This window comes from Thalia democratica, chromosome 1, assembly GCF_965202585.1.
Source record: "Thalia democratica chromosome 1, ktThaDemo2.hap1.1, whole genome shotgun sequence".
Lineage (NCBI taxonomy): Eukaryota > Metazoa > Chordata > Thaliacea > Salpida > Salpidae > Thalia > Thalia democratica.
In genome coordinates this window covers 94,449,028-94,475,828 of record NC_139165.1, presented here as the reverse complement: position 1 = coordinate 94,475,828, position 26,801 = coordinate 94,449,028, and the positions used below count along the sequence as shown (strand labels likewise).

General features: G+C 25.0%; 1 protein-coding gene across 1 annotated transcript; it reads right to left on the bottom strand.

The window, feature by feature from the left end:
• Positions 1–912: 912 nt before the first annotated feature.
• Positions 913–25,792, bottom strand: LOC145841484 (uncharacterized). Its single transcript, XM_082948847.1, has 4 exons — positions 25,718–25,792; positions 4,991–5,114; positions 4,422–4,831; positions 913–999 (listed from the first exon to the last, which is right to left on the bottom strand). Exons 1-4 carry the CDS (start codon positions 25,790–25,792, stop codon positions 913–915), a joined length of 696 nt encoding a protein of 231 aa, XP_082804973.1.
• Between the last annotated feature and the right edge of the window lie 1,009 nt (positions 25,793–26,801).

Below are 26,801 nucleotides of genomic sequence, written 5' to 3'. Positions count from 1 at the left end.
TAAATTTGTAAAACAAAATCAACGTGCTCTAAAAATAATTGTTAAAGAGATAAAGCGAAGAGCCGTCTTGAAAATATATTAGCAATACTTCACCGAGCGGTTGAAATATTTGTTCGATTACTTTGATTCAAATCCGTTGGACGGCGGACTCAGACTGACGCTTCGTGTATTTACTGGCATCAGAACATTTAAGGTTTGTTAAATTATTGAATAGAAACTTAAAAAATCCTGAATAAAATATTTTGTACGTTAAGTAGATTCTCTCCAAAAAAGAATATTTTAGTTGCGTTGTAGAAGAAAAAATGGTTTATTAATGTTTAATCTTTGCAAGGTAACTTTAAAACTGTTGTTGTTCTTGTAAGTACAAAATTTAGCTTAAAATTTTAGTTAGCAAGATTCTCAAAACTACTATTAAAAGTCAGAGATAGTCTATATAAAATAATTTTAAAGCATTTTTTAATACTATAGTTAAATGTCACCTTTAAACACAGCTGTGTGCTTTTTTTGCTAAACAATTGATGTAGCCAAAAAGAAAACAAAAAGGTACATTTATAAAAACTAAATTTTTTTTAAGATATAAAAGAAAACAAAATATCTTAGAAAACAAAACTTTATATTATTTTACGAAAATAATTTTTCTTAGATTAGAAAAAGCTTATTAAAACATTTGTTTTAAATCAAACCTTTTTTTTTTTACCTAAGTTGGAAAAATGCAAAAAAAAAAGACTTTCAATTTAGACAGTAATATAAAACTTTGTTGTCTACAAAATTTTATCAATCAATAATATTAAATAGTAAAATATGTTAAAATAGTAATATTTCAGATTCATACAGTTAACGAAATAAAATTATATTTAGGTGTCAAAGTGGTTCGCAAGAGTAATATTTAAACTTGAAAAGAGCAACCATGAATTATTCGAAGCAGTAAAACAGGAAATTGAACTTTTTAGTTTCACCAACGCTGTCGTAGCAGGAGCTACAATTGTACAGGCGAGGCAACTGTTATTGAATACCGTTTAAAAACATTTAATAAAGTTAAATAGTTTTTTATGTTTATAAACAAAATATTTTTCCATTTAAACTAATGCTTCTACTTTTCTTATGCAAGAATGTTTTAAAAGAAAGAACAAAGAAGGGGTCGTGCTTCCTTCGTTAAATGAAAAAAAATTGATGCATTTAACGTTGTCTATTAAAAAACACTGTGAGGTATTTAAGAAAATAAAAAAAAGTATTGACATTTATAGTTTTAAGTTTTTATCATGGAATGACTAAACTTGTCAAAGTATGAAAACAACAACATAACGCATAAAAAAGTTAATTTCAAATAATAATGTATTAAAAAACACTGTGAGGTATTTAAGAAAATAAAAAAAAATATTGACATTTATAGTTTTAAGTTTTTATCATGGAATGACTAAACTTGTCAAAGTATGAAAACAACAACATAACGCATAAAAAAGTTAATTTCAAATAATAATGTACCTGAAAAACTTACACCTTAAAATATAATCAAAATATAAAATATTTCTGAAATTTTATTTATGCAAAAAATAAATGTACTTCATTTATATTTTACTTTATTATTTAAAAGAAAATAAAAATATGTACGTTTCATTTAATAAATGACTTTTTTTAGATGGTTGTTAAAATATTAATAAAAAAATATTAATTTTTTATATCATAAGCTTGATTGTTTAAACTTTATTGGAGTATTTTGTTTTGGTAATTTGATGAGTATCAATGATAAATTTATTATCTTATAATAAACTTATTCAAAAATTAAAGAATTTTAGACTATAAATGTTCAATCTTAACTAAAGAGTAAACAGCTTTAATTGTGAGTTCTTTTTTTCAAAATTAGTTCAGAAAAATAAATAAAACCTAAAAATGATAACTATTCTAATGTTTGTTTTTTAACTTCTATGTATTACAAACAGTTAAAAAATTTTTTTCAAATAGCATTAAATTTTATTTTTTCACATCAATCACTTTCTATATATATGATATAATATATTTTTTAAATATTGTATACAAACAATTTTAATATGGCTTCTTGTATTGATCTCAAACTTCGTTTAGATGTAATACACATATCAATAAAATGTTAAAACATTTATTTAAGTATATTATTTTCGATCGTTTGTTCTTTATTTTTTGTCAGATAAAAACATAATTGTAAAATAAAAAGATTTAAAGATTTTGTTTGATAAACTTTAAAATATATAATGATGTAGGAATTTTTACCTAAGCTTTTTATTTAAACTTCAAAAAATACGTTAATAAAATGATATAAACACAATTTTTACTTATTTTGTGTTAAGAAAATTGATAATATTGATTGCTAGACTATTTGCCTCCTATACTAAGCATTTACAATATAAGATAAACTCAAAAAGGTACTTAACAAACAAAACACTAACTTATTTTAAAAATATTTTTGATTAAAAAGAATTTAATTAAGAACACAATAAATAAAACTTTTACTGTTTGTCAGAAATAAAATGATTACCAAAAAATAAAATGAAAACTAATAATTTTTTTTTGGTAATAAAAAGTTCTGAAAACTATAACGAATTTGATAACATAACGAAATGATTACCAAGAAATTGCAGGAAAACTAATAAAATTGTTTAGGTAACTAAAAGTTCTAAAAAACTAAAACAATTGTTTTCAGAAAAAATTCTTTTTATTGTTTTTAAGCTTTATTTTAATACTCGTTATAAAAACTTATATATTTTAGAAGCTTACTTGCTTGAACAACATAATAAATTTGTTATATTTATCTAATTTTACTGAATAAAAATTTAACAATTAGTAACCAACTAAATTCGGTATTATTTGAAATCCTTTGTCTTTTTCCTATGAAAAAAACATTAAAACAAAAAGTTTGTAGAAGATTTTGAAGTGATTACTCTCCAAATAATTTTATAAAAACTTTAATAAAAACATCTCTAGCTAAATAACTAAATTTAAACGTAACCTAATAAAATACTAGACACCCTGTTTAATGGAAGAATCCGGATTCTAGTGTGTTCGATCTATATCAAGACTAATAAAAAAACCAAAAATGTTTCTAATCAGAAACATTAGTCTCAACAAATTTTACAAACAGTGGAAAGTATTAATATGAAAAACAAACGGTCGATGATTTTACTGTATTAAAAAAGTTTAAAAAATTTGATAACTTAACATTTGTTGCATTTTAAGAAGCATTCAGTTAATCTGGGTATTACCATCAAATTAATTTTTTTAACTAGTTTTTTTAGTTAAATTTAGTTTAAAATGTGTTTAAATCTGTTTATGTGCTATTTAAAGGTGCTATTCATAAAGGTTGTTATTTCTGTTTAGTCGAATTTAAAATAAATTTCTGCCACAACTAATTTTTGGTATATGATTCATTTTAATTCGTATACGAAATGTTTTATATACTTATAAAGACTGAAATATGTCAAAAATGCTTTAAAAAAGTTTTGTAATTTACAATAGCTGGATTTTATGTTTTTTAAAATTGTATAATCAAAAAACATACAGTCTTCAATCTAAAAAACGGTTTAAAATGCTTTAAAATAATGCAACCATTTGATAGTATTGATCAATGACGTCAGCATTGTATTTTGCCATGCAACGTTTAATAGAACGTTTACTAGGCGAAACAATTGATACGCTTATATTAAATATGATCAACAAAAACAACGAGAACGTCTGCTGAGCAGAAGCCTGGACTTTCGTACGCCGTGAAACAAGCTCAAGATTTACAAAGAGTTGATAGTAATCTTTTATCATCAGAACACAAGCTTTTTTTAGAGTGTGACCAGTCTTTGAACAATACCAGGAAATGGTTGCTTCATATGAAAGGATGAAAAGCCGTATGTAGATTGAAAATTTCTCGGTTGTAACCAATAGATGAGTCCTTATAAGGACGAAGCCAGTCTTAAGTCAAATCAGTTTTTCTTTTACTTTTGTTGTTTTAAAACGTAAGTTGTATGCCAAATGACGAAAATTTTAAACAATTCTTAGAAAAATTACAAAGAAAATTACTAATAAAAACAGTAATTTAAAAAGTTAACGTTATACTATCATTTAATTTGAGTTTTTAAGTTCTACGAAAGGTAAAACTTAGGATATAACAATAAATATTCTCATGGCTTTCTTGGCACAATAAACTAGTAGTTACTATATTTATCGATAGATTAATTAAATTAATTAGACTTACAAGCTAGACTACCAAAAAAAAAGCAAGCTTAATGAAAGAATTATTTACAAAAGATATTAGTAATCCAACCTTTATAACAAAGTTTATTTCAACAAACGACCAAACATCAACTGATAATCTGATAACACAACATTTGTAAATAAATTATACAAGTTCATAATTAGATAACTAAGTAACAACATAAAATTAATGCCATTAAACAAATAGCCTTTAACATGAACTGAATTCCGAAACTAAATTGAGCCTGATCCAAGATGTCCTTTAGTACATCCAAAAACTTTTTAGCACTGCTTTTCAATTCGTCAGGTAACGCAGATAGGTTTGAAAAACCTTTTATGTGGGCTTCTCTAACTATGTGAAGAGCTCTATGGAGTTCGTGAATATGGAAGAGAAGTGAAGAAAAATTAACCGCAATCTTGAGTGTGACTGGATGCGCTGGATTGAGATTCATTGTTGCAATATCATATGCTTCCTCATATAGCTTTATTGCTTCACGAATTTCGTATTTTCTTTCTGCACCTGCTGAAACATCAGCTTTTTCACAATGTAAACATGCTTTAAAACGTTTGTAATCAGCAATAGCTTCATCAACAGTATCACTTTTGACACAGTCACTGTCTAACAATTGTATAGCTTTAAAACAAAATCTGTTCACTTTTGATTTTGCTTTCTGGTATAATTCTATCTGTAGTTTTGCATCTACACTCGGGTCATCAAGGGAAAGCAAGAAATTAAGATACGGTTGTGTAAGCTTCCCATAACTTTTAAATAACATACTTCTTTCTTCAAAGTTAAGAGGTGTTCCCTTTTTTATCACTTCTTTCATGTAGCTTATTGCATCCTCATAAAAATTATTTTTATGACACATTTTAGCAAGTGACACTAACTCACTTCTATTCAACTGAAACATTTAGAATTTAAGCTGAAACATATTTATCTTTTAATAATTGTAATTTGTCAAAAGTGTTATTTAGAACGTTTAGTACTTAAAAAAAGGTTAGTTAGTCACACAATAAGATGAGTTAAAGCTTTTTTTTTCTCATTTAACAATATATGCTATATAAATAGTAAAACTGCGATATCTAGTATAAAATATATGACGTAAAAGTCTACTAAAACTGTTGGTTTTTATTTGGTAAATTTGTTTTAGACTAGAAGTAAATTGAGAAAACTATAATTTTTATTTAATAAAAATACTTTTCTTTCAATATAAACTATAATATAAAAGATTTTATTCCATTATTTTTTTAAATTACGCAGCAAGTTTTATTAATATAAGTATATTTTTAAATACACATATCAAAAAATAATTTTAATGGTTTGTCATTACTTATAAAGAGGAGTACAATTAAAAAGCTAATTTGTGCAAACTAAACATCTTGCAAAACAACAGAAGTTTAGAATTAAAAAGTAACCATGACATGTTTATATGAAAGTCTGAAAATAAATTTATAGGAGAAATTTCTTATTTAAAATGTTTTTTACTAAGTTTATCAATTTTAAATTTTTTTGTTACGACTTTTTAAAATTAGAGATTAAGATTATTTGTGTGTCATTTAATATAGTATTTTGAATAATCATGTATTAAACAGTTAGACTTATATTAGATTTATTGGGGTGTTTTTTAATCAACCGGTTGCAATCAGGATTGATAATGAAAAAATATTAATTTTATTTGATTAAGTAAATATTATACCTATAATATTCACTTTTTACACACTTTAAGTTGAACTTAGTATCATTTAAATTTATAGATTTTGATGAATAGATAAAGTATATTATAAATATAGAAAATTAGTGTTTCAATTAAAGTTTTTAAATTTCTTATATGTATAACTCACTATAAAAACTTAAAGAGTTTATTAACTTATTGAGATTCAATATAAATTCCTAGTTAAAACTTGTTATCACTAATACTGCACATTAAAATAACATAAATTTTAAATTTTAAAAATTCTAGTATGACTAATTAATAATTTAAATTTTTTAATTGGCATTGTATTTATTTATTAGTAATAGTTTACAACTATTAGCATGTAGTGATCAGGCTGAAATTAACAACATAAATACTTTTTCATAACAAGCTGGGAAAAAAATATTTGAAATCAATTTGTTAAACATGAAGCAAAAATTCTAAAAAATGAGACCGAAAACTGTAGTTAAAGCAAATAAATTCTAAAAATAAATTTTGATGCTGTATCTTTTGAGTTTTACAATGAATCTTAAAATTAATTAGATGTTTTAGATAACAGTTATTAGCGTTTTTATTTAAAAATATTTTATAACATGGAGTATAATTTTTTTATAAAGATAAACTGAGAATAAATGTTTAAGTTTCATAGATTAAAATAACGTGTGTATTATAATATTGTAGATACTAGCAAAAGTTAAGTACTTTAATTTGACATCAAAAATTAATGGACAGAATTAAAAACAAATTTTGTTAGAATTTAGGTTTTTTACAGTTTGATTAGAATCAGAAAAATAATAATTAATTGTATACTTAAGAGTTTTAAACTGAGTATTGCAGTAACTTAGTAGTAAGTTTTCTGTAAGTTAGTCATCTAATTTTATCTTATTATACAAAAAGTATATAAAAGCCAACAATTACGTTAAGATAAGTTAACTGCTTTAACTTTAGTATGAAACTATTTCTAGAATGTATTATAATCGTTTCAATAAAAAAGATAATAAGTTACTAAACTTTATTTCAAGCACTAATTGTAAGAGTTAGTTAACAACAAAGTTTTTTGATTTTATATGTAAAAAGTTTCGCACAATTGTTCTTTCTGTAGTTGCAGGTTAAATGCTATATAAGTTCTGTAATGTTTACTTAAAGGCAAAGAAATAATAGGTAAATAACGTTTTTTTAACAAATTTAAACATGTTTTTTACAAAGTTAAACATGTTAAGTAATAATTAACTTGAAACGAGTATCATTTAACTTGCTACTTTCATAAAACAATTAAGTTTTTTTATAGCATACTTAAGTCAGTAATCGAACTTCAGAATAGAATAATAAATATATTTTTAAAGCGAAAAAAGTATTGTAATTAATTGTAAGATTTTAATTTAAAACAAATTTAGAAAAACTATAATATACTTTAATTATCTAAAAAATTTTTTTTTCTTTGAGAAACGTACATTTTTAATATTTATAGTTATTAAGTTTAAATATAGTCTCTTAGTAACATAATAAAGTTACACGATATGCTTTTAAATTATTTTTAAACGTTTGCAAAAAATAAAAATTATCATTTAGTAAAATATTCGACATTTAATACATCCACTATCTTACAGTTGAGTAACTTTATCATATATTTCTTTACTTATAATAATGCTTTTGATAAATTTCTCTCTGTCGTTTTTCATCTACGAACGAGTCAACTATGAGAGAAAAAAGAATTACGTATGGTAATATGGTACTATTGACCCATCTTTTTTTTCATACTTCAGAAGTGTTCACATTTTCATTTTTCATGTATCTAATTATATCCTCAAAACAATTAATTTAATAAAAATTTTCAGCAAGAGAAATTATTTTACTTTTTACAAATTGAGAATTTTGTCATACAAGCTAAAAAAATAAGTTGTCTTTTAATAAATCTAATTTATTACAAGGATTATCTAGAAAGTTTATTATTTATCAAAGTATAAGTTAACTACAAAAAAGGGTTATTTAGAACTTTGCTTTGTTTCAGTAAATTATATGTTTTACATAAAATAGTAAACTTACGAAAAGTTTTATAAAATTATTTGTCGAAAAAGTCTTTGAAAATATTCTAAATAAGTTCTTGACAGTAATTGATATAGTTTTTATAGACTAGAAGTAGATAATAAATATGTTCACAAAGGCAGAAATGTATATAAAGCTATTTAAAAAGTAAGAAATAAGCTTTAGGTGCTTCTTAATCTTAGTACTTAATAAAATAAATAAGTACTTAATCCAATAAAAAGTGTCAGATATTATTAAACTGCAAAAACTCCACCTTTGTCTGAATATAAGTAATTTACATTGGTGGTAAAAAAGACCTGTTTTGAGAAAGCTACCAAATGCAATGACAAAAACATACCGACTTGCTTTACGTAATGTGCACAGCCAAAGTGACAGCAGAAGAAAGCTTCTTCAGAAAGTTACTGCGCTATTTCAGAGGTTATAAGCTTGTGAGATGTCTGAAATATGAAAATGTACATAAAAGTTGCAGAAACATCACCTTGATAACAGCAAAATTATTTATAAGGTGAGCAAAGGCGTTTTTTTTCTGTAAGTAGGAGATTTGTAACTTCACCGACACTCACTTAGCAACTTTTCTGTTATGCACCACCAACAACAGTAACAAATTTGATAGTTATGATCTGAATCTACATAAATACTGTAATGAAAATCTGGCCAACCTTACTAAGGGGACTTGGGTCGAGCTACATGCAATCCTTAACAACTGATTCAGCAAGACTTTATACTTGAGCAGGCTTGTGTTCAAGTATTTGATAAATAAGGCCTTTGAGCCACTGAAAGACCAAGTTAGAAATGTGATATTTTAAAACTAGCTTGACTTTTATAAAAAATATATTAGATGGTTTGAAATTAAAAATATTTTATATATGTGCCTTTAATTACGATCACGAAATTTATGCTTAGCAGATGTTTTAACCAGTCGTTTGTAACTGACAAAATTTCAAAATAATTGTCTAAAATAAATCAATCGAAACTGAATATCGTCTATCAAACGAGTTTCAAACTTAGTTCTGTCTCAAAAATGAATAGATAAAAAAATGCTAAAAGAATTTATAAGAAATAAATATTTGTAGTTGCAATAAAACCATGTACTGGGCAATGTTTCTTTTTAATAAGAAACAAAATGAGCCTTGAGGTTGAAAAGGAGCAGCTTGAAAACTTCAGCTTTTCAATTGCTGCATTCACTTATAACTATTCATTGTACAGGTGAGAATAACGCTGGTAAAACCAGCTCTTAACTACCTGATGTGTATATCGTGTAGCAGGAATTAAAAGTATTGAAAACATTGGTAACATCATAACCCTTATCCACTAAAGCTTTCAATTGCAACTCTGAGAGGCAAGTTGGAGAAGTTATAGATTAGAGTCAAGATGGAGAAGTCATAGATTAGAGGCAAGTCGAAGAAGTCATAGATGAGAAATATCCAATAAAAAACAATAAATACTTAGTTCCAAGTACCAAAGTCATTAAAAATCATTTTAAAGATGCTAAAATTTGATTCTTATTAAAACACAAAGAACTAATGGCTAATTAATTTGTACTAGCTAGTGAAGGCAAAACACTCCTCTGTGTTGCTAGTTAAACACTTAACTAAGTCAAGGAAATAGAAAGCAAGATATAGAGTGCTGTGTACTAAGATCAATATCAAAACATCATCAACAGGTACAAGCAAAACGGCCAAAAGTAAAACTTCTAAAAAATATCACTAAAATGGCAATAAATACTGAACAGTGTCAATTAAAAGTACTACTGTTTAAAGACCATTGTTTCAAAACATGTTTTTGTAAACTTTTTCTGTCAAGCCCAACTGGGAAAAATCGAGTACTTTGTTCCAAACTTGAAAGTAACAAAAAATCATTTTGAAAGTTTGAGTCAAAACTATTCCGCTTGTATATCATGCTGATCTTACACCATCTGACATGTCAAGATGAAATTTCCTGGTAAGATGTAAGAAATAACCAACAAGTTTGAAGACGCCTAACATAGATCCACATGTAAGTTTAAACAGTTTTTAACGTTATCGTTTGTCGAAACTTTTTATATTGCAGTTACAAGTCATCCTGAATTTCCTCAAGACTTCTTTCTAAGCTGATAACCGACAACTGATACGAAAATTAAAAAAAAATGTTTAGTAAGTTGTAGATCTATAAAACAAATATAAATAGACTCCAGTCAGTAAGCTTATATGAGGCAAGAAGAAAAATGTTGTATATTAAACTGATATGTAAAGAAAGTTCCATATTTGTTATGTTACAAGTTGATGTTAAATAGAATTTAGAAGAAAGGTAAAACTCACTAGCAAAACTAAGAAATGTGTTAAAAAGTAAATAAATTATTTAAAATATTTTGTCAGTTCTTTTTGAAATACAGGCATAAGTATAATAACTTCGAAAAAAAATTCAGTAAGGCTGTAACCATGGATGAATATTTCAAAAATTGGGCTGAAAAGGGAAAGCTAAAAGACAATTGCGATTGCATGAAATTTTAACATGCATGCTTAGAAATAAAAGTCAGAGACTTAAAAGATTTAAAGCACATTCACTTTAAAATTCAATTAAATATAATAAATACAGACGACTATATACTAAGGTAAGTAACTATTGTTACAAAGCTGAGTACAGAAAAGATTAAGTAATAGTTTACATTTGCTCTACCCACATAATGAAGGCTCTAGCAAGTCACATAAACAGTTCAAGAGAAGATAAGGACGCAACACTACTATACAAACACGTTATGGGCTACATTATTTGTAAAGTTTTGTAACGTCAATAATAATTATTTTTGTTCTACCACATAATTCAGGGTTTCTGTGAAAATTGCTGTACATTTTCCAAACGTCTGCCGTTTAAGTTGAAACAGACTTCAGCTACGTTTATATACATTCGTTGTTGAATGTAATAAATACACATTAGATAAGAAATTAAACAAAATTTATACAAACAACAATGCTTTCTAGATATATTAAGATGATAACTAGCTTAATTTGTAGAGTTTTCAACAGTTTGATAAATTCAACTGATAATTTTCCATGATTAGTTCAGTGCACTTACATTATCAAAACCAAATAAAAAACTTAAACTTTAATTAAAATGATATGCTCACACTAACTAGTGCAATGATTTCAATAGTTCAAATAGACTTTTCTTCTTAATTGAGGCAAGTTGCCTTTAAGATTAACCTTTGCGATTATAAAGTTCAAGTGTTAGGATCCTTCAGGTGTGTAGGACTGTCGTGAATAAAACTAATATGAAGTAAAACTAGAAACATGCACACTTTATTTCAGATTAACAGACATTTTCATAACAATAATAGACCATAAAGACATTTCCCTTAAGTTTCAAAATATAGAGTGATTAAACACATGCCTAAAATATTTGATAGCACTACATTCTAACTAAATAAGATCTATGTGCAATTTTTGACTTGATTGAATATAATAACACTTAGAATTTGGTTGATAATAATGGTTACCAATGAACTACGAACATTGAAAAGTTATTCTTTCAATTGCTTAAACTAAACAAAAGCGAATCAAAGGTAAGAAACATCTTAATACCGCAGAAAAAGACACTCAAGTATCTTCACCAGTTACTAAAGAAAGCTAGCTATTGATCATCAGATTTTTGTGAAAAAATATAACTTAAGACACATCTAATTTTCACAGCACTTGTATAAAACAACATGATAGATTAGGTAGACACTTTGAGTGCTTTGACTTTTATTTTCTGTGCAAAATGTTGCAACAAATACACAAACTTGCTACGGTTTAATAGTATACTAAAGCTTTATTTCATGCAATAATTAAAAATTCTGGACTTTAATCATACTAAAACCATACTTGCAAAGTAGACTAAACAAAAGTTGAAAGTAATATCATATTTACTTGAACAAAAAGAAGTTGATAAGAGTTTGTTGGTTATTTTCAACGAGCTTTATCTTATTACATTACTACACATTTGAGACATAAAACTTCAAAACAAAAAAGTTTAGAATAATATTGATAGTGAGAAGACAATTATACAAGCTTTTTAAGCAGTAACTTCTAAAATTACAGTTAACAAATGAATTGCTCAAGAAAAATTATTAGATAAAATTAACTTTCGTTTTATGACGTATTAATCGAACTAGCTCAATTTTTTTCACTTAAAATTTGAGCGCCAACTTTAGTGTTTGTAACAAAATGTCTTTTTTCTTTTAATTATCAGCTTGATGAGAGAGTTTTCGGTTTAAAACGTTAGTTATTTTAAAACATCACTAATTATAATCTTGATTGTAATTTATACACTTCGATTTGAACTTAGCTATTAGTATAAATAAGTGTATTCATCGATAAAAAAAATTATTTTATAGTTCGTTTTTTAATTAAATGCTTTAAACTTTCTCATTCATTCCTGATAAAAATAAAGTTTTTAGTTCCAAAACTGCAGAACGGATAAGAAATAAATAATAAAAAACTTTACATAAAATAAGAATTGTGTAAAAGTAATATAAGAAAAGTCTCAAAGCGAAAAATGAGAAGAAATTAGGTAAAATGTTTTATTTTTACGTAATATATTAAATACGTTCGATTTAATTTTATTGTAATAAACATAGATAGTTTAAAAACTTTGTTTGAATATATAGAAAGACTGTGCTAAAAAAATAACACTATTTTTTTTTTAAATAGTTTATCAAAATAAATTGAGTTACTCTTTATGTGTTTTTTGTAAATTACCTCAATAAACTGTACACACCTGAATTTATACTTTTTTGTAAAATTTTAGATATCCTTGAAAAACAGTTCTATTTGAAGAACTGTGGTAAAATATTATTAATTGGATCAAGTTTTGTGTTTATAAAAAATACCACAATACTTGCACAAAATAAATAAATTACTTTGTGCAAGTATTGTGGTATTTTTTATAAATACAAAATACTAAATAGTCGTATACAGTAGACTACCGCTTAAGTACGCACTTTTTTTGGTACGCATCACGCCTTAAGTACGCACTTATCAAGAAAGGTGGAATGGCCAACCTGCTGAGTTAGCCTAAGACTTTCACAAATTTTAAACTAGGGTGAGTAATCCTAAGTAGTCTAAGTGGCCTGAAATTGTGACAGTCCTGTTATTAAAAGTTAATAAACTAAATACATATGTAGTGGTTGCAGAAAAGTGAAAAGAATAATGATATTTGAGCTGCAATGCTATTGAATAAATAAATCTAGATGACAAAGTTAAAAAAACCTACAAATATAACATAGTTAAGTCATAACTTAATTTAAATGTACACAAATTGATGTTTTCGAAATGTTTGGTATTAATAGCATGTATTAATTATGTAGAAACTTTTTATAGATAAAATAAATCATTTTAAAATCTAATAAAAAGTTTTGCAGATTAGAATTATGTATTAAATGTTGTTTAAAATAAAAAGACTTGTTTATTTGGCTTAATTATTTGGTGGCAAGTAGTAAGAAAGATAACAAACAACTAAAGTTCATATTATACTATGTCTTCAAAAAGTACGCACTACCCGTGCTAAGTACGCACTTTTTGGTCGGGTTCAATTTGCGTACTTAAGCGGTAGTGTACTGTATACAGCCGGAAAGTTTTATTACGATTTGAATTAAAAAAATAATCATTTGGTGCATATTTGTTAATCCATTAAAAATAGGCAAACTAGTTGAAATTTGTTAAGTTAGAGAAAAATTTGCTAAAAACCCGATATTGACAGTTCTAGGTTATTAGTGGTTACATGACAATTCGAAAAAATCAAATTCCGACAACTCAATTTATTAAAAAACTAATTAAAAGACTATATCTCAATAAATAACATAAATTTGAGAAAATATATATTTACATATATAGATCTTATGAATATCTACAAGCCTTTTTTTTCTTTTTTGCAAAACCTTAATTATTTTATAAGATATATTAAAATTACTAACAATAAATATGTTTTTAACTTTATTTAAGCCATATCTCAAAAAATGTTTGCTGTGTTGCAAAAAGAAAAAAATGGCTTGTAGATATTAATAGAACCTAGATATGTATTTTCACTTTTGACAAATATAATTACTTTTTTAGTAGTGGCCCTTTCTATTTTTTTTTAAAGAGTTTGAATTGTCGGAAGTTGAGTTGTCAGAATTTGAATAGTCTTGCACCTCTTATTAGTACATTAAAGTCCTTTTCAAGATGTGCGTAACTTAAATACAAATATGTTTCAACTAGGCAGAGTGTCACGGCAAGATTAAACTTTTTTTTATGGTTTTAAAACTTAAGATAGCTCGTTAGAATTTTTAATTGCAAAGCTTGAGCTAATTTGAATAAGCTTAATTAGTTTATCCTTAAATTAGATATTTTAATTTTTATATAAAACGTCTAGATTTTTATTTGAGATACGAATAATCAGGCATAAATGTATGAGGTATTTTGATGTAAATTGTTTTTGATCTACTACAATTTTTTAAGTTTAGAAACACTTGAAAAAAACAATTTATTACCAGAAGAAACTTTTTCAAAAGGGAACTTACACTAAAGAAGACTCTAAAAATCTCAAGTTTACATAGTGTAAGTTCAACTTCAATTAAATCATATATACTTTTTAGAAACTTAGGCAAACTTTTAAATTTACTCCTTTTTTCTGTTCGCTTCTTGTTTCAAATATTACATAGGTTAATAAAAACTTGTTTTGTAAGATTCTTTGATTATACTTGTTCTACCTCATTAGCTAACATCGTTTTCATATGAAAACCAGAAAAATTTACTTATAACATTTAAGTTATTTTTATTATCAGATAGTTTTATTTTATCTAAAATTTAATTTATTTTACTTTAGCTTTATTAAAAGCACTGTAGTAAAGAGACATAATGAAAAATACTTAGTGTTTGTTTGAATCTTTAGTTGTTAGTTACAAATCTTATTTCAATGTAATACTATTTCACGCTCAGTTTTAAAATCTTATATCTCCATTTCTAATGATAGATAAGCTTAGATTAACATAGGTTTTACTGAAAATCATACTTTTAATGAAGATCATCATACCATATAACATTTTAGAGTATATTACGCATAGTTAAATATTTTCGTGAACTTAAAGCTGTTCAAAAATATAATTTTAATATAGTCTTGTATGTTATGTTAATGCCTTAACATTGACTAAAAATTTCACGTTTTATTGCTCTAATGTGTAAAAACTATGATAAAAGACATTATAGACATACTAAGTATAGTTAGCAATTTTTAACTATCGATTTAATTGGTCTCTTAGGTATTTGTGCCAAAAATATTTTTTAGTCAAAGCTTTGAGCTTAACGCATTCAGAAAATATAAACTTGTAATTGCGTGAATATAAACTTTGTAATTTACTAGAGCTTAAAGATTAAAAGATAAGTTATAAAATAAATTGTAAAAAATCAGTTAGTGCATATTATTTTCAAAGTGTTTATTTGAAATAAAATATTGTTAAAGTTTTATTAATGTGTAAAATTTGTATCATTATTAGTAAATAAAAATAATAAGCACTTTAGTCTCCAAAATATAAATAATTATACTTTAAAAACTAACAAAGTATATATAACTTGTACTTTAAGTTATTATAAAAGAATGATTAGATGCTAACTTATCTATAGAAATATACATATAACAGATATAAAAAGTTTATTATTCAATATTTTTACTTGCAAAATTAAATTTTACCTTTTAAGGGATCTTTAGTACAATTTATTAAATGATGTCAAATAGAAACTTAACTACTTGAACAAGATTTAAATGGTAACTGAAGATCCCTAAAAGGTGAAATTTAGTTTTACAAACAAAATTTTGAATAATTAATCTTGTATGTGTAAAGTGTTTTTGCTTGTTAGAAAGAATATTTTTAAATAACAAGAAAAGTCAAAAACAGAAGCATGAAAAAAGTTTAATAATTTTAAGAAATCAAGTCAAAATTTATAAAAAGTTCTTTAAATGCTTAAATTATTTCTAAATATGAAACTTAAATTAATTGCTAAAATTACTTTTATAAATGAAACTTAATATTTTTTATGAAACGTTAAGGTTTTTCTTATGGATTAAGTGGTTAAACTTTTAAAAAATCAATTTTATAGTAATTAATTACAAAACCCAATTAGAAACTCTGAAATATTTTTTTAGTTTTATGTAATATCTAGATATCACATATCTAGATGCATAATGTAGTAACTTTTTATACTAACTCTCATATTTATGAGCAACACAATTCAGAATAGTATACGTGAAAACAATAATAGTTGATTTAATCCATATTATTTCTTTATAAAAACTAATTCTAAAACAATGCTTTAGAAAAACTAAAAGTATTAGTGCAAAGGAATAGTAAAAAAGAGTTTAAATATGTAGTTGTGGTGTACGACTCGATAACCGAAAGGTTTTTCTGTACACCAGTTCTTACACCAAACTTTTGAGCGTTTTTCTATCGTTCAATAAACAATGTGAATAGTTAGTGTTTTGTTGTTATGAAAAATAATATTTAAAGTTATAACTCACATTGTACTTTTTAAAGCGAGTTTAAATGTTAAAAGAACATTTTATTTGTTTTTAGTTGTAGTATACTTATTGTTTAAGTTTGAACATAAACTCATCTTTTTTTTAGGTTATTGCTTAGGTAAGAGTTTAGATCAACGTACTAAATTTTTAAGTTTACCAACGAAATCCTTATAAAATTATTCGAGATATGCATATATTTCTGTAATTTTCTGTAAATAAAAGTACTTAATAGATAAACTACTTTAAACTTCAATTATAAAAAGTTGAAAATGCAAACCAATACAATATATTTTAATACAAAACTCCTATATTCCTTACTCAACTTTCCTAAAAACAGTTTATAACAAATTACGTCTATCGAAAGCTATACTTTATACCCAAATTCTTTTAAACAACAGTGTAAGAAACCTTGGCAATACCTTAAAAAAACTCTAACTATTAAAGTTTTACATATAAGTTTAAAAACGTGATAGTAATAAAGTCATAAATATGATAATATGAACTTTAAACTGTATTAAAAACATTTATGAATATATTTAACAAAAATTACAACATCAAAATAAACCAAACAAAGAGATTAAATAAAACATTATTTAACTTTTTTCTTTGAGCTTAAGTTTTGTATCAAACTGAAATCACACGTCAAAATCCTTAAATTTTAGGACAATATATACCTTTTATGCTACCTTAGTTTTTAAAGATAAATAATTTTTTTAATACTGAATCTAAAATCAGTGACTTAAGTGCAAATTTACATTATTTGATAAAATAAGCTCATTTTAAAAAAAATTGGACAAATAGTAGAAGTAGCAGGAAATGTCAACTATTTTATGCAGCTTAAGTATATTACTAGTGGTTTTGTTGTAAACTTTATCTATAAAAACAAATTTAAAAATCACAGTGTTTTCATAAAATTTTGATTAAAAAAGCTTTTATAACTAAATTTTAGTTATAATATAGTTGAAGTAATCAAAAAACAATACATTATAATAAGAATATAATTTCTATTATTAATTTATTTTGAATGTGTTAAATTTTTCCTAAACATCAATTATCAAAAACCTCACTTTTTCACTTATTTGATTTATGGTAGTAAATACTACTAAATTATTTCTAAATTAAATTTGTAAAGTCACTATCCAAAATTTGACTGATTTTACATATTTATTATTCTAGTATCGTCGATGAAGTGTAATGTTGTTGTTTTGACACGCAGTTTAAATTTAAAGTTACTTTTCGCCATTTTATTCAACTATTATTATCAATATGTATAATTTTGAATAAATTAAAACTAGTTATCACTATCATTTGACTTTAATATCCTATGAGCCGACAATGCACCTAGAAATTTGTTTGATTATTTTTTAGTAAAAATGAGATTACATCAGTAGCTAAAAACAATTGATTGAATTAATATAAATATACTATAATATAACTTAGACAAGGGGTCGGCAGGCAGTTGGTTGTCAAGGGCCACATTTCAAGTTTCAAAAGTCTTCGCGGGCCGCAGTTTTAGTTTTAGTGACATTTTGATAATCTTTTAGCTTTAGTCACACTAGAGAAAAGTTTTACTTTTATTCACTTTATTATTTTAAATGACTTTTAGCTATACATAGAATGCCTATTTAAATCAATATTTATTAGAATAAAATTTGTATTGACTAATATACTTAAGTTTTAATAAACTATGTACTTTCATAAGCACTTAATAAGTTTAACTTAATAATTTTGTAATTTTACTTACAACCTAACTCTATATAAAAACCTAACTTAAAAAACAATTTATGGGTTACTTTTATACATTTGTTATATTATCAACCCTTTTTTCATATTTCTAAGAATATTTACTTAGCAAAAAGTTTTTGCGTGTTAAATAATTTACACTCATTAAAAAATTTAGTAGTTAGTTAACTTAATAAAATTAATATCTGTTCGTAGTCCAGAAAGACAAAACAGATTCTTTAACATAATTAATTCTCGAATACTTTAATAACATATTTTATATGAATTAGTCTTTTACATGGTTGCCACTTAAAAAACAAAAATGTCTGAGTTGTATCAAACCAGCATAAGTTTATTAAAAGTTGAAAAAGCTAACAAATAGTTGTTAATCAAGCTTAGTTAAATACCTAGTTAAAATATCACCATAATCTAAAAGTACACAAAGTGTAAGAAAACAAGAACAAATTACAATTAGTAAACTACACTACAGTCATAAAAACTATTCTGAGAACTGGAAGATTTCTTTAAAGTGTTTGAAATAAAAGTTTCGCACACACCGGAGTTTTAAAGCTTTTAAAATAGCCTGTTTATGTAGCAACCAAGATTAGATAAAGTTCACAACATAAAGAAACTACGAAAGTTATTAACAGTAAATAGATTATATGCCAAAAAAGTATAAGTCAGCTGGAAAGGACAATTAAGTTTCTTTAACAAATTTAACAAAAGTATAAAACTTTATTCAAACATTAGCGAAATAGAAAAACTTATTTTTTTTAAGCATTATAGCAATTCTTTTATCATTAAAAGTTATTAATTGTAAAATATAAGACGATCTACAAGAACAAAAAAAACGTTAGGTAGGAGTTATTGCAAGAAGCGATAAAAAAAATCACCAGAGTCAGTTCAAATAAAGCACATCCTTATCTTCAGTAACTGCAGAATGATCAGAAAAAATTGTTAAGGCAAGTTATAAATTTGCAAAAGTTATTACTTTAAATGAGATACCGTTGTAATTGAAAACGTTTTTAAAGAATTTGTGTTTGCAGTAATGAAAAACTTTTGTTTATTTCTTCAATGACAACAAGAAGTCGTGTTTGAAAATGCATTTATGTTATAAAGTTGCATAAATCAAATTAGGACTTTAGTCAATCTGATGAGAGCACTGATAGAAAAACTATTGCTCATCTGAGAATTTTTATTAGAGATTTTTTACTAACTTTGACATTTTAGTATAATTTCTTGGTTTAGTTCCAACGCGAAGCACAACAATCGGTGTAATTTTTCAAGTAAAGGTGCAATGCACCAATACAAAGTTTTTTGAAGCACAATTCCTTCTTTTATTTTTAGTATAAAGTTTAATTAAAACTTTAAAAATGTCTTAAAAAATGTATCAATAATTAAAAAAAATTTTAAGCTACTTTAATATATTTTTTGATAAAAAAATATTTATTTGGTAATTTTTTTGTGTCAAATTGAAGTTTCATTACCTTAAAAATAAAAATTATTTAAAATTCCAGGTTTTTTTTAAAATTCTCAAATCAAGTTTTTTTTTTCCACATTTTTTAAGCATAAATATTCAAATTCAAAGCTTTCCGGGATTCAAGTTTTTTGGTAACACTGATTGTTTACACTTAAATGTTTACAATAGTATAAATAATATTTTGAACTATATCAGCTGCAAGACTTAAAATTTAACATATATTATAACTCAAACTAACACTCTGGACTGAGCAAAACAGACATCATTAGTTTAATTTGCCACTCTTTCAAGCAAAAAAGCCAAACTCAGTCAACAAAAACATTTCAGATATTTTTGTATACAAAAACTAATTCTAGCCAAAAACTTTAAATATGACTTAGTTGGCCTGAGATTTGAAGTCTTCAAATAGTGATAGTCTGAGTGTGTGGCAATGTTTAGTTGTTTATTTTCTTGAATTTTAACTATTTTGATTAACAATGTGCAAACTTGATAAATTTACCATCCCTAAATCTAGTTTAAATTAAATAGGTAGCTCCAAAAAACAGCAATTGTGTGTAGATATGCAAGGCATAAAAATTAACTTAGTTTGACAAAAACAATGTTTGAAAATAAAAAGCTATACGTAACAAAAACTATATTATTTTATGTCATATTTATTATTTTAAATGTGTCTGTACAAATTTAGATACTACATGTAGAAACAAAAATATTATAAATTATGCATAAACTTAATCTAAACCAACTAAAATATTAAATAAAAAATGGTTTAATATATGAGCATGTTTTACAGTTGGTGTGCATAGAAACTAATTTAAAGTGAATAAAAACTTGTAAAAAACTAAAATGTTTCAAAAAAAAAATCTAAAAAACCTTATTTCTTACTAATATGATAATTTTAATGTTTTTACACTAATATATAACATTTACAAATAAAAAATCTATAAAAGAAACTTAGGTATAAAATATATTGAAAACGAATATATTAGCTATAAAGAAATGAAACTTTAGTGAATTACTGTGCATTAATTTTGTACAAAATGAAAAATATTTGCATTTAGTTTATTTAAAAAATAGATATTGTATAACTACCTTATTAAGTTCAAGCTTTCTTTTTACTCTTTTTTTCAGATAATTACTTGCTGTTGTAAAAAAGAAGATATTAGGAAACTGAGAAAAATATCCTGTTAGAATGCTATTCTTTCTTTTTCACATTTTTAAAATAAAGCAATAATTTTTTATATTTATTTTAAAATTTTATACAGAGACTTAAAACCTAACTAACCAAATTAAGTCGAATTAACAAAAAAAAAATAACTTGAAATATATTTTTGCCTAGCGGGCCACATTTACATGCTCGCGGGCCACAACATTTTCTTTCGCGGGCCGCATTCCATTTAAAAAAATAACGTGCTCGCGGGCCGCAGATTTACCCTTTGCGGGCCACAATTAGCCCACGGGCCGCAGTTTGCCGACCCCTGACTTAGACCATTAGAATAAGAAAGTTTTTATTATAAAATGATAACACTTGATTGCGATATATTTCTTTTAATCAAAATTTAATATAGATAATATTATTTCAAGGAAAATGTTATAAAATCTACTAATTTTACAAACAGTATAAACAACTATTTTTTGATAAAACTCATGTTTAGTGTCTACTATGATGTTATAGTTGTATTGTTGCAATCTAATGTGATGTGATAGTTTTATTTTTGCGATCTACTATGATGTGATAGTTTTATTGTTGCGATATACTGTAATGTGATATTTATATTGTTGTGATCTAGCTTGATGTGATAGTTGTAGTGTCACAATTTACTGTTATCTTATAGCTGTATTTTTGCAATTTACTGTGATCTAATAGTTGAGAATAAATATCAATAGATTACAATTTAAACTAGACAGCTAACGAATACAACAAGGTGTAATACATAAAACTAGAGTAAAAAAGTATATATTTGTTAAATATTATTTTGAATAAAATACATTAATCAAATTAATTTAGAAATTGTTATGCTTTAACTCAAAATATTTGTTTTTGAGCAATTTTAGGTATAGTTTGTTGTGATGAGAAGAGCAAGTAAAAAAGTATACATTGTAATAGTGTTTTTATAAACAGAGCACTTAGATAAATAACATTTTAATAAATATGATAAAAGTGTTAAGAAATTATAAAATAAATGTTAAAAGTCTGTAACTATACGATTATAATTTTTATAATTAAGTTTAACAGCAACGTTTTACTAACTAACTTAATTGACTATTTTAAAAGTATAAACAAGTATTGTACGAGTTCTTCGGAAACAAACATTTTTTTAAGCTAGATTTAATAATAAGAATGTTTATAAATTTTTAGCCTAGGCAAGTTCACATTAATAAAAAAAAACAATTATTTAAAACGATCATTAAAAAAGTATTAAAAAGTAATAAACATTTAAACATATTTTTTTTAATGTTTTAATCACATTATAAAAAAAAAAGAATAGGAAAACTATTAGTTTAAAATACTAACCAATTTTTAAGTAATAATAGTTTAGCTTAATTTGTTTCTACCTTCTTCAAAGAAGGTCAAATCCAATTTTCAACCTCATATAATTTAATGTTTTAGATATAAAAACTTTTTCTTCTTCTACTTTAAATCAATTTAAATCTTTAGGATTAAACTTTATTTTCACTTGTATGTTGTTAGAAAAGTTTATCTGTTTAGTTTAAATACAAAATTTCCAAATAAATATTGTGTAAGTGTTTTAATAACAATTGTATTTGAATATTTTTAGCTTTCAATACTTATTAAAGTGAGTGGTAAGATTTTCGAACGCATGAAAAGTAGGACCTATCAGAAAGAAAAAAAAGTGTTGCACAAAAAGTTTAAGAAATTCAAGTAGCACTAAAATAGATTCTACAGGCTCTGAAGAGTTAAAGCTTCGGCTAAAAGAAGCTTTGTTTTTTTAAACAACCAATCAACTCTAATTGGTAACTTTTATAAATTTTCTCACTCTTTTGAATAAAAACTGAAGCTTATGAACTTTAATTTGAGAATCATTTTATTTAATGTCGAAAATTATGTGTTGAGTTAATGTTTTTTCAGGTCACGAAAGTCAAAAAAAGATTGACTTTATCAAGCAAATTATAAATAAACCATACAACAATTACATCTTAATTATACAGAAGTATTTTATTTTTTATAAAAAAGAGTGCAAACATTATAAGTAGACTATTGTACTATCAAATTGCAAACATATTTAAGATAACAAATATTGCCGAAGCAAGTTTGCATTACATAGAAATTCTTGATTTCACTATGATAAAACGTTTTTTCACTTTAGTAATGGAAACTGGTTATTAGAAAGAATTGGAATTTAAATTTGTCAGGGAAATTATTTTATCATCTGAACTGCACACTAGTTTTAAACTTGAATGCTGCAGATGACCGGAATAGCTACCAAAATGAAATTAGAAGAAAATTTTCCAAAAAGTCACTTAACAAAAGTTAGACTTCATTTACTACCAAAACCTGCATTAGAACATATGTTAGGTATAACGGATTCTTCTGCTTGTAAAAATGAAGAGTGTAGAATTGTGGTACTAAACAGATTGACGTTAAAATTATATTAAAGAAAATTTATTGAAAACAAAACTACTTCTTTTACTAGTAGATATTGCAGTCAGAATGCATTTGACATTATTTTTAGTGAAGGAGAAGTTATTCTAAAAAATTAACTTAACTAAGGTCAATGCAAAGCGTCTAAAGAGTAAAAATAAATCGCAAGATTTGAACGTATCTTTACTAGAAACAGTGTGTCTATAAGGTGAAATTGATGTACTACTCAAACACTTGGAACAAAACTTCATTAGAATAATAAATTACTCAATTTTCGAAAGGTAGATGTATGTAAATAAATTTCATGAAGGTTATCAATTCAATTTTTGTGCCTTTTCGATGTTAGATGAAGTAACTGTGTTCCAGGAATTGTTATAACGTTAATACAGACGAATGGAAGAAAGAAGAACTTGTAATTGAAAATTGTTTTGCACCCGAAAGCTGTATTAAAATTCAACTAAAACTATCATAGATATATTTTTTAACTTTCATTTTGTGCACTTTTTTGCCATTTAACTTTTGGTTTTGTTTTGTTTATAAATAAAACTTTTGGTTTCGCCTAAAGTACATATTATAAGTCTTTGAAAATTAAGTTCTAATCTTAAATTTAAGCTATATCTAAACACTTTGGTAAAGTTTCTTAAACGTTTGCTTTTTTAAAGTAAACTGTTCGACTCAGTAAACACAAACTGTTTTTTTTATGAAGTGAATGTTTGTATCAAAAAAATTAAAATACATAAATCTGTGTTATAAGTTTGTTTCAAAAGTAATTAAAGATTATGAACTACTAAAAAATTTGTAAATAGTCAACTTACAGCAAGAAGTATTTAATATGATAAAGACAAAAATGTATTTAAAAAGTGGTAATAACAGTAAAACTGTTAAGCTTTGTGCTTTTAAATACAAACTTTTGTATAACAATATGTTTTGCGACTTTTTTTTTCAAACAGTAAATAATTTATCTTTTTTTAGTAGTTTTGCAAACTGAAACTTAAAGTATTTAAAAATACCCAGTAAGTTTTAAAACATTATTTCAAGAAACTTTGATAAAACAGATAGCAAACCAAATTCATTTTTCAATGAATTTCAAAATTTCATCAGTCAACGTTATCTGTCTTCATAAAAGTTTTGCTATAGTTTTATTTTCGTATGTTAGTTTATATTAAATTAAAAGATGTCTTATAACTTAAAATAACTAAACTTTGAAAAAAGTATGAAAACTTTGAAAGCTTTATAGAAAATTAATTGATATAGTTTTTTTTTAACTAGGTAAACTTAAAATGATTTTAAATGTATCTGACGTATGTTCAATTTAAAGTAAATTTGTTAATGTACGGTCGTTATTAAATAACATAAGTCTAAATCTAAAAACATTAACATCAGGTGTTTAATATAGAAATACTATGCGTTAGTTACATTTAATCTGAAAATATTTTACATGTTTAATTGTGCTTTCATAGTTTTGTACCTTTATATCACAAAAAAGTTATTTATGTACCTAGTTGCAGTATTTTTTTTCTACATATAATTTTTTCATGAAACTCTAACTATAAAAACTTATTATAAAATAGTACATTATTTACTAAAACAAGTCTGCTAGTTGCTTTAGTTAATAGTTCACAGTCTCAGGATGTTTCAATAGTTTGTTAGAAAATACATTTTGTTATAAGTACCAAAGTTGGCGCTTTGTTTTTAAATGATATTTTTTTTTTGGTACATTAGATTCATACGTCATAAAAAGAAAGCGCGCTAAATTCTTCAAGTTTTTCTGACTGAAATCAATTGCTAACTGCATTTATCAGAGATCACAACAATTTACTGAGATAGAATTTTCAACCAAGTTAGACTTTTATTAACTTGGTCCAGTTTTCCTACTTTAATTTCTTTTTTATTTGTCTAACTAATAGTCTTCGTTTAAAGAAATGGAAGTAATAAATTAACTTTAGATAAACTCATTAGACAGAAGATGTTATTTTTATAACCAATTTTTTTTTAAACTAGGTTTGTAGATCTAAGTGTTTTCGTCAATTACAACATGCTTGAAATCACAATTAGCATAAAGAAGGCCTACAATAATTGAATTACTGTTGGCTTATTTTCTTTTACTTGCTGTAGTTGCCCAACTGTCATCTAGTGATATCTTCCTTGATATATTTGATGCAGGTAATATTAAACTGTGGTTTAACATGAAGAATTCTATTGCTTTAAAAACCATAATACTATATATTAATGGATGAAATTAAGTCAATAAAATTTTTATACTTCAAAATACTACCTATTGATATCTTTCCAAGAAAAACGTGGTACGACCATCTGGTTTTTCACTTTAATCATCCATTCTTCACTGTTTTTATCCATAATCTGTGCTTAAATGTTCCAAAACAGCTCTCTATGCTCTGAAATTATTAATTTTAATTTGATAGCTTTGAGCTTTTGTAACTAAAAGAATGTTAAACATACATGGTTGTTGAAGACATTTTTTTCCTCACTCAAGAACAACAGGATGGCCGTCCACAGGGGCGGGATTGCAGCCATGTTCATTCGAAGTAGAAACAATTGCAAACCAATTAATTTTCTGTGTGCCATGGCTGGTCTTCACCTAATTGATTCTTTCGCACCTTTAATAATATGTTCTACTACAAAATAAACCATATATCAAGTAAAATGTTTTTTGAACTGATACAAACAATGAAATCTTTGACTTTTTAAAATTTACCGGACAAGTCTTAACAGTAAAACATTTTAGTATAAGAATTATTTTGTGCGACTATTTGGAGCAGTAGGAATTTTCATTTTTCAGTTCACAATTTTTTACCTGCTAGTGGATCAATTTTCTTATTATCTACAAAAATCTTAAGTTTATTTGAATTAATTTCAAGAAATGTCTGGTGGTTTAGATAAAAATAATCCTTAACTTTTCTGACAAAACACAAGTAATAAATAATTATCACTATCGGACAATTTTTAATTTTGTTATTATCGTTATGATGAATTTGAAACAAGTTTTTGTAATATTTAAAATTCAAGGTTAAATTTTTTGACTGAACAGCAATTTACAACTTTCTTCTACTACGAATCTCAATTTTCATTATCACCGTCATTATGTAAATAAAATTACATATGAGTTTGTTCAACTTCGTATTTGCATCATTTGGAAAACTTATCTTTTAATTTATAAAGTGCTTTAAACTTTTGCTTTTTTGACTGAGATCTAAATCTTTCATTTTTCAAAGGCGAGATTCTCCTTATTTTTCTGGTTGAAGGTCTTTTTAGTAACTTTTAAAAACAAGGTTTAAATTTTCTACCGTATTTGTCAAAAGAGTAAACACAAAAATTTTAAGTAAAGTTTCTATAAATTAACTACCACTAGATCTCTTTTCTTGATATTTTTTAAAGAGCTTTTAAAAAAGAAGTTAATTCACCATTTTAAGAGACTTCTACTATAAAAACCTCATCAAAAGTTGTTTCTTCTAGCTATTTATTTTTTTCTTAGGTTTTCAGAAAAGTCTGCATTCTTGTGAAATCTTTATCTTTACAAAAAAAT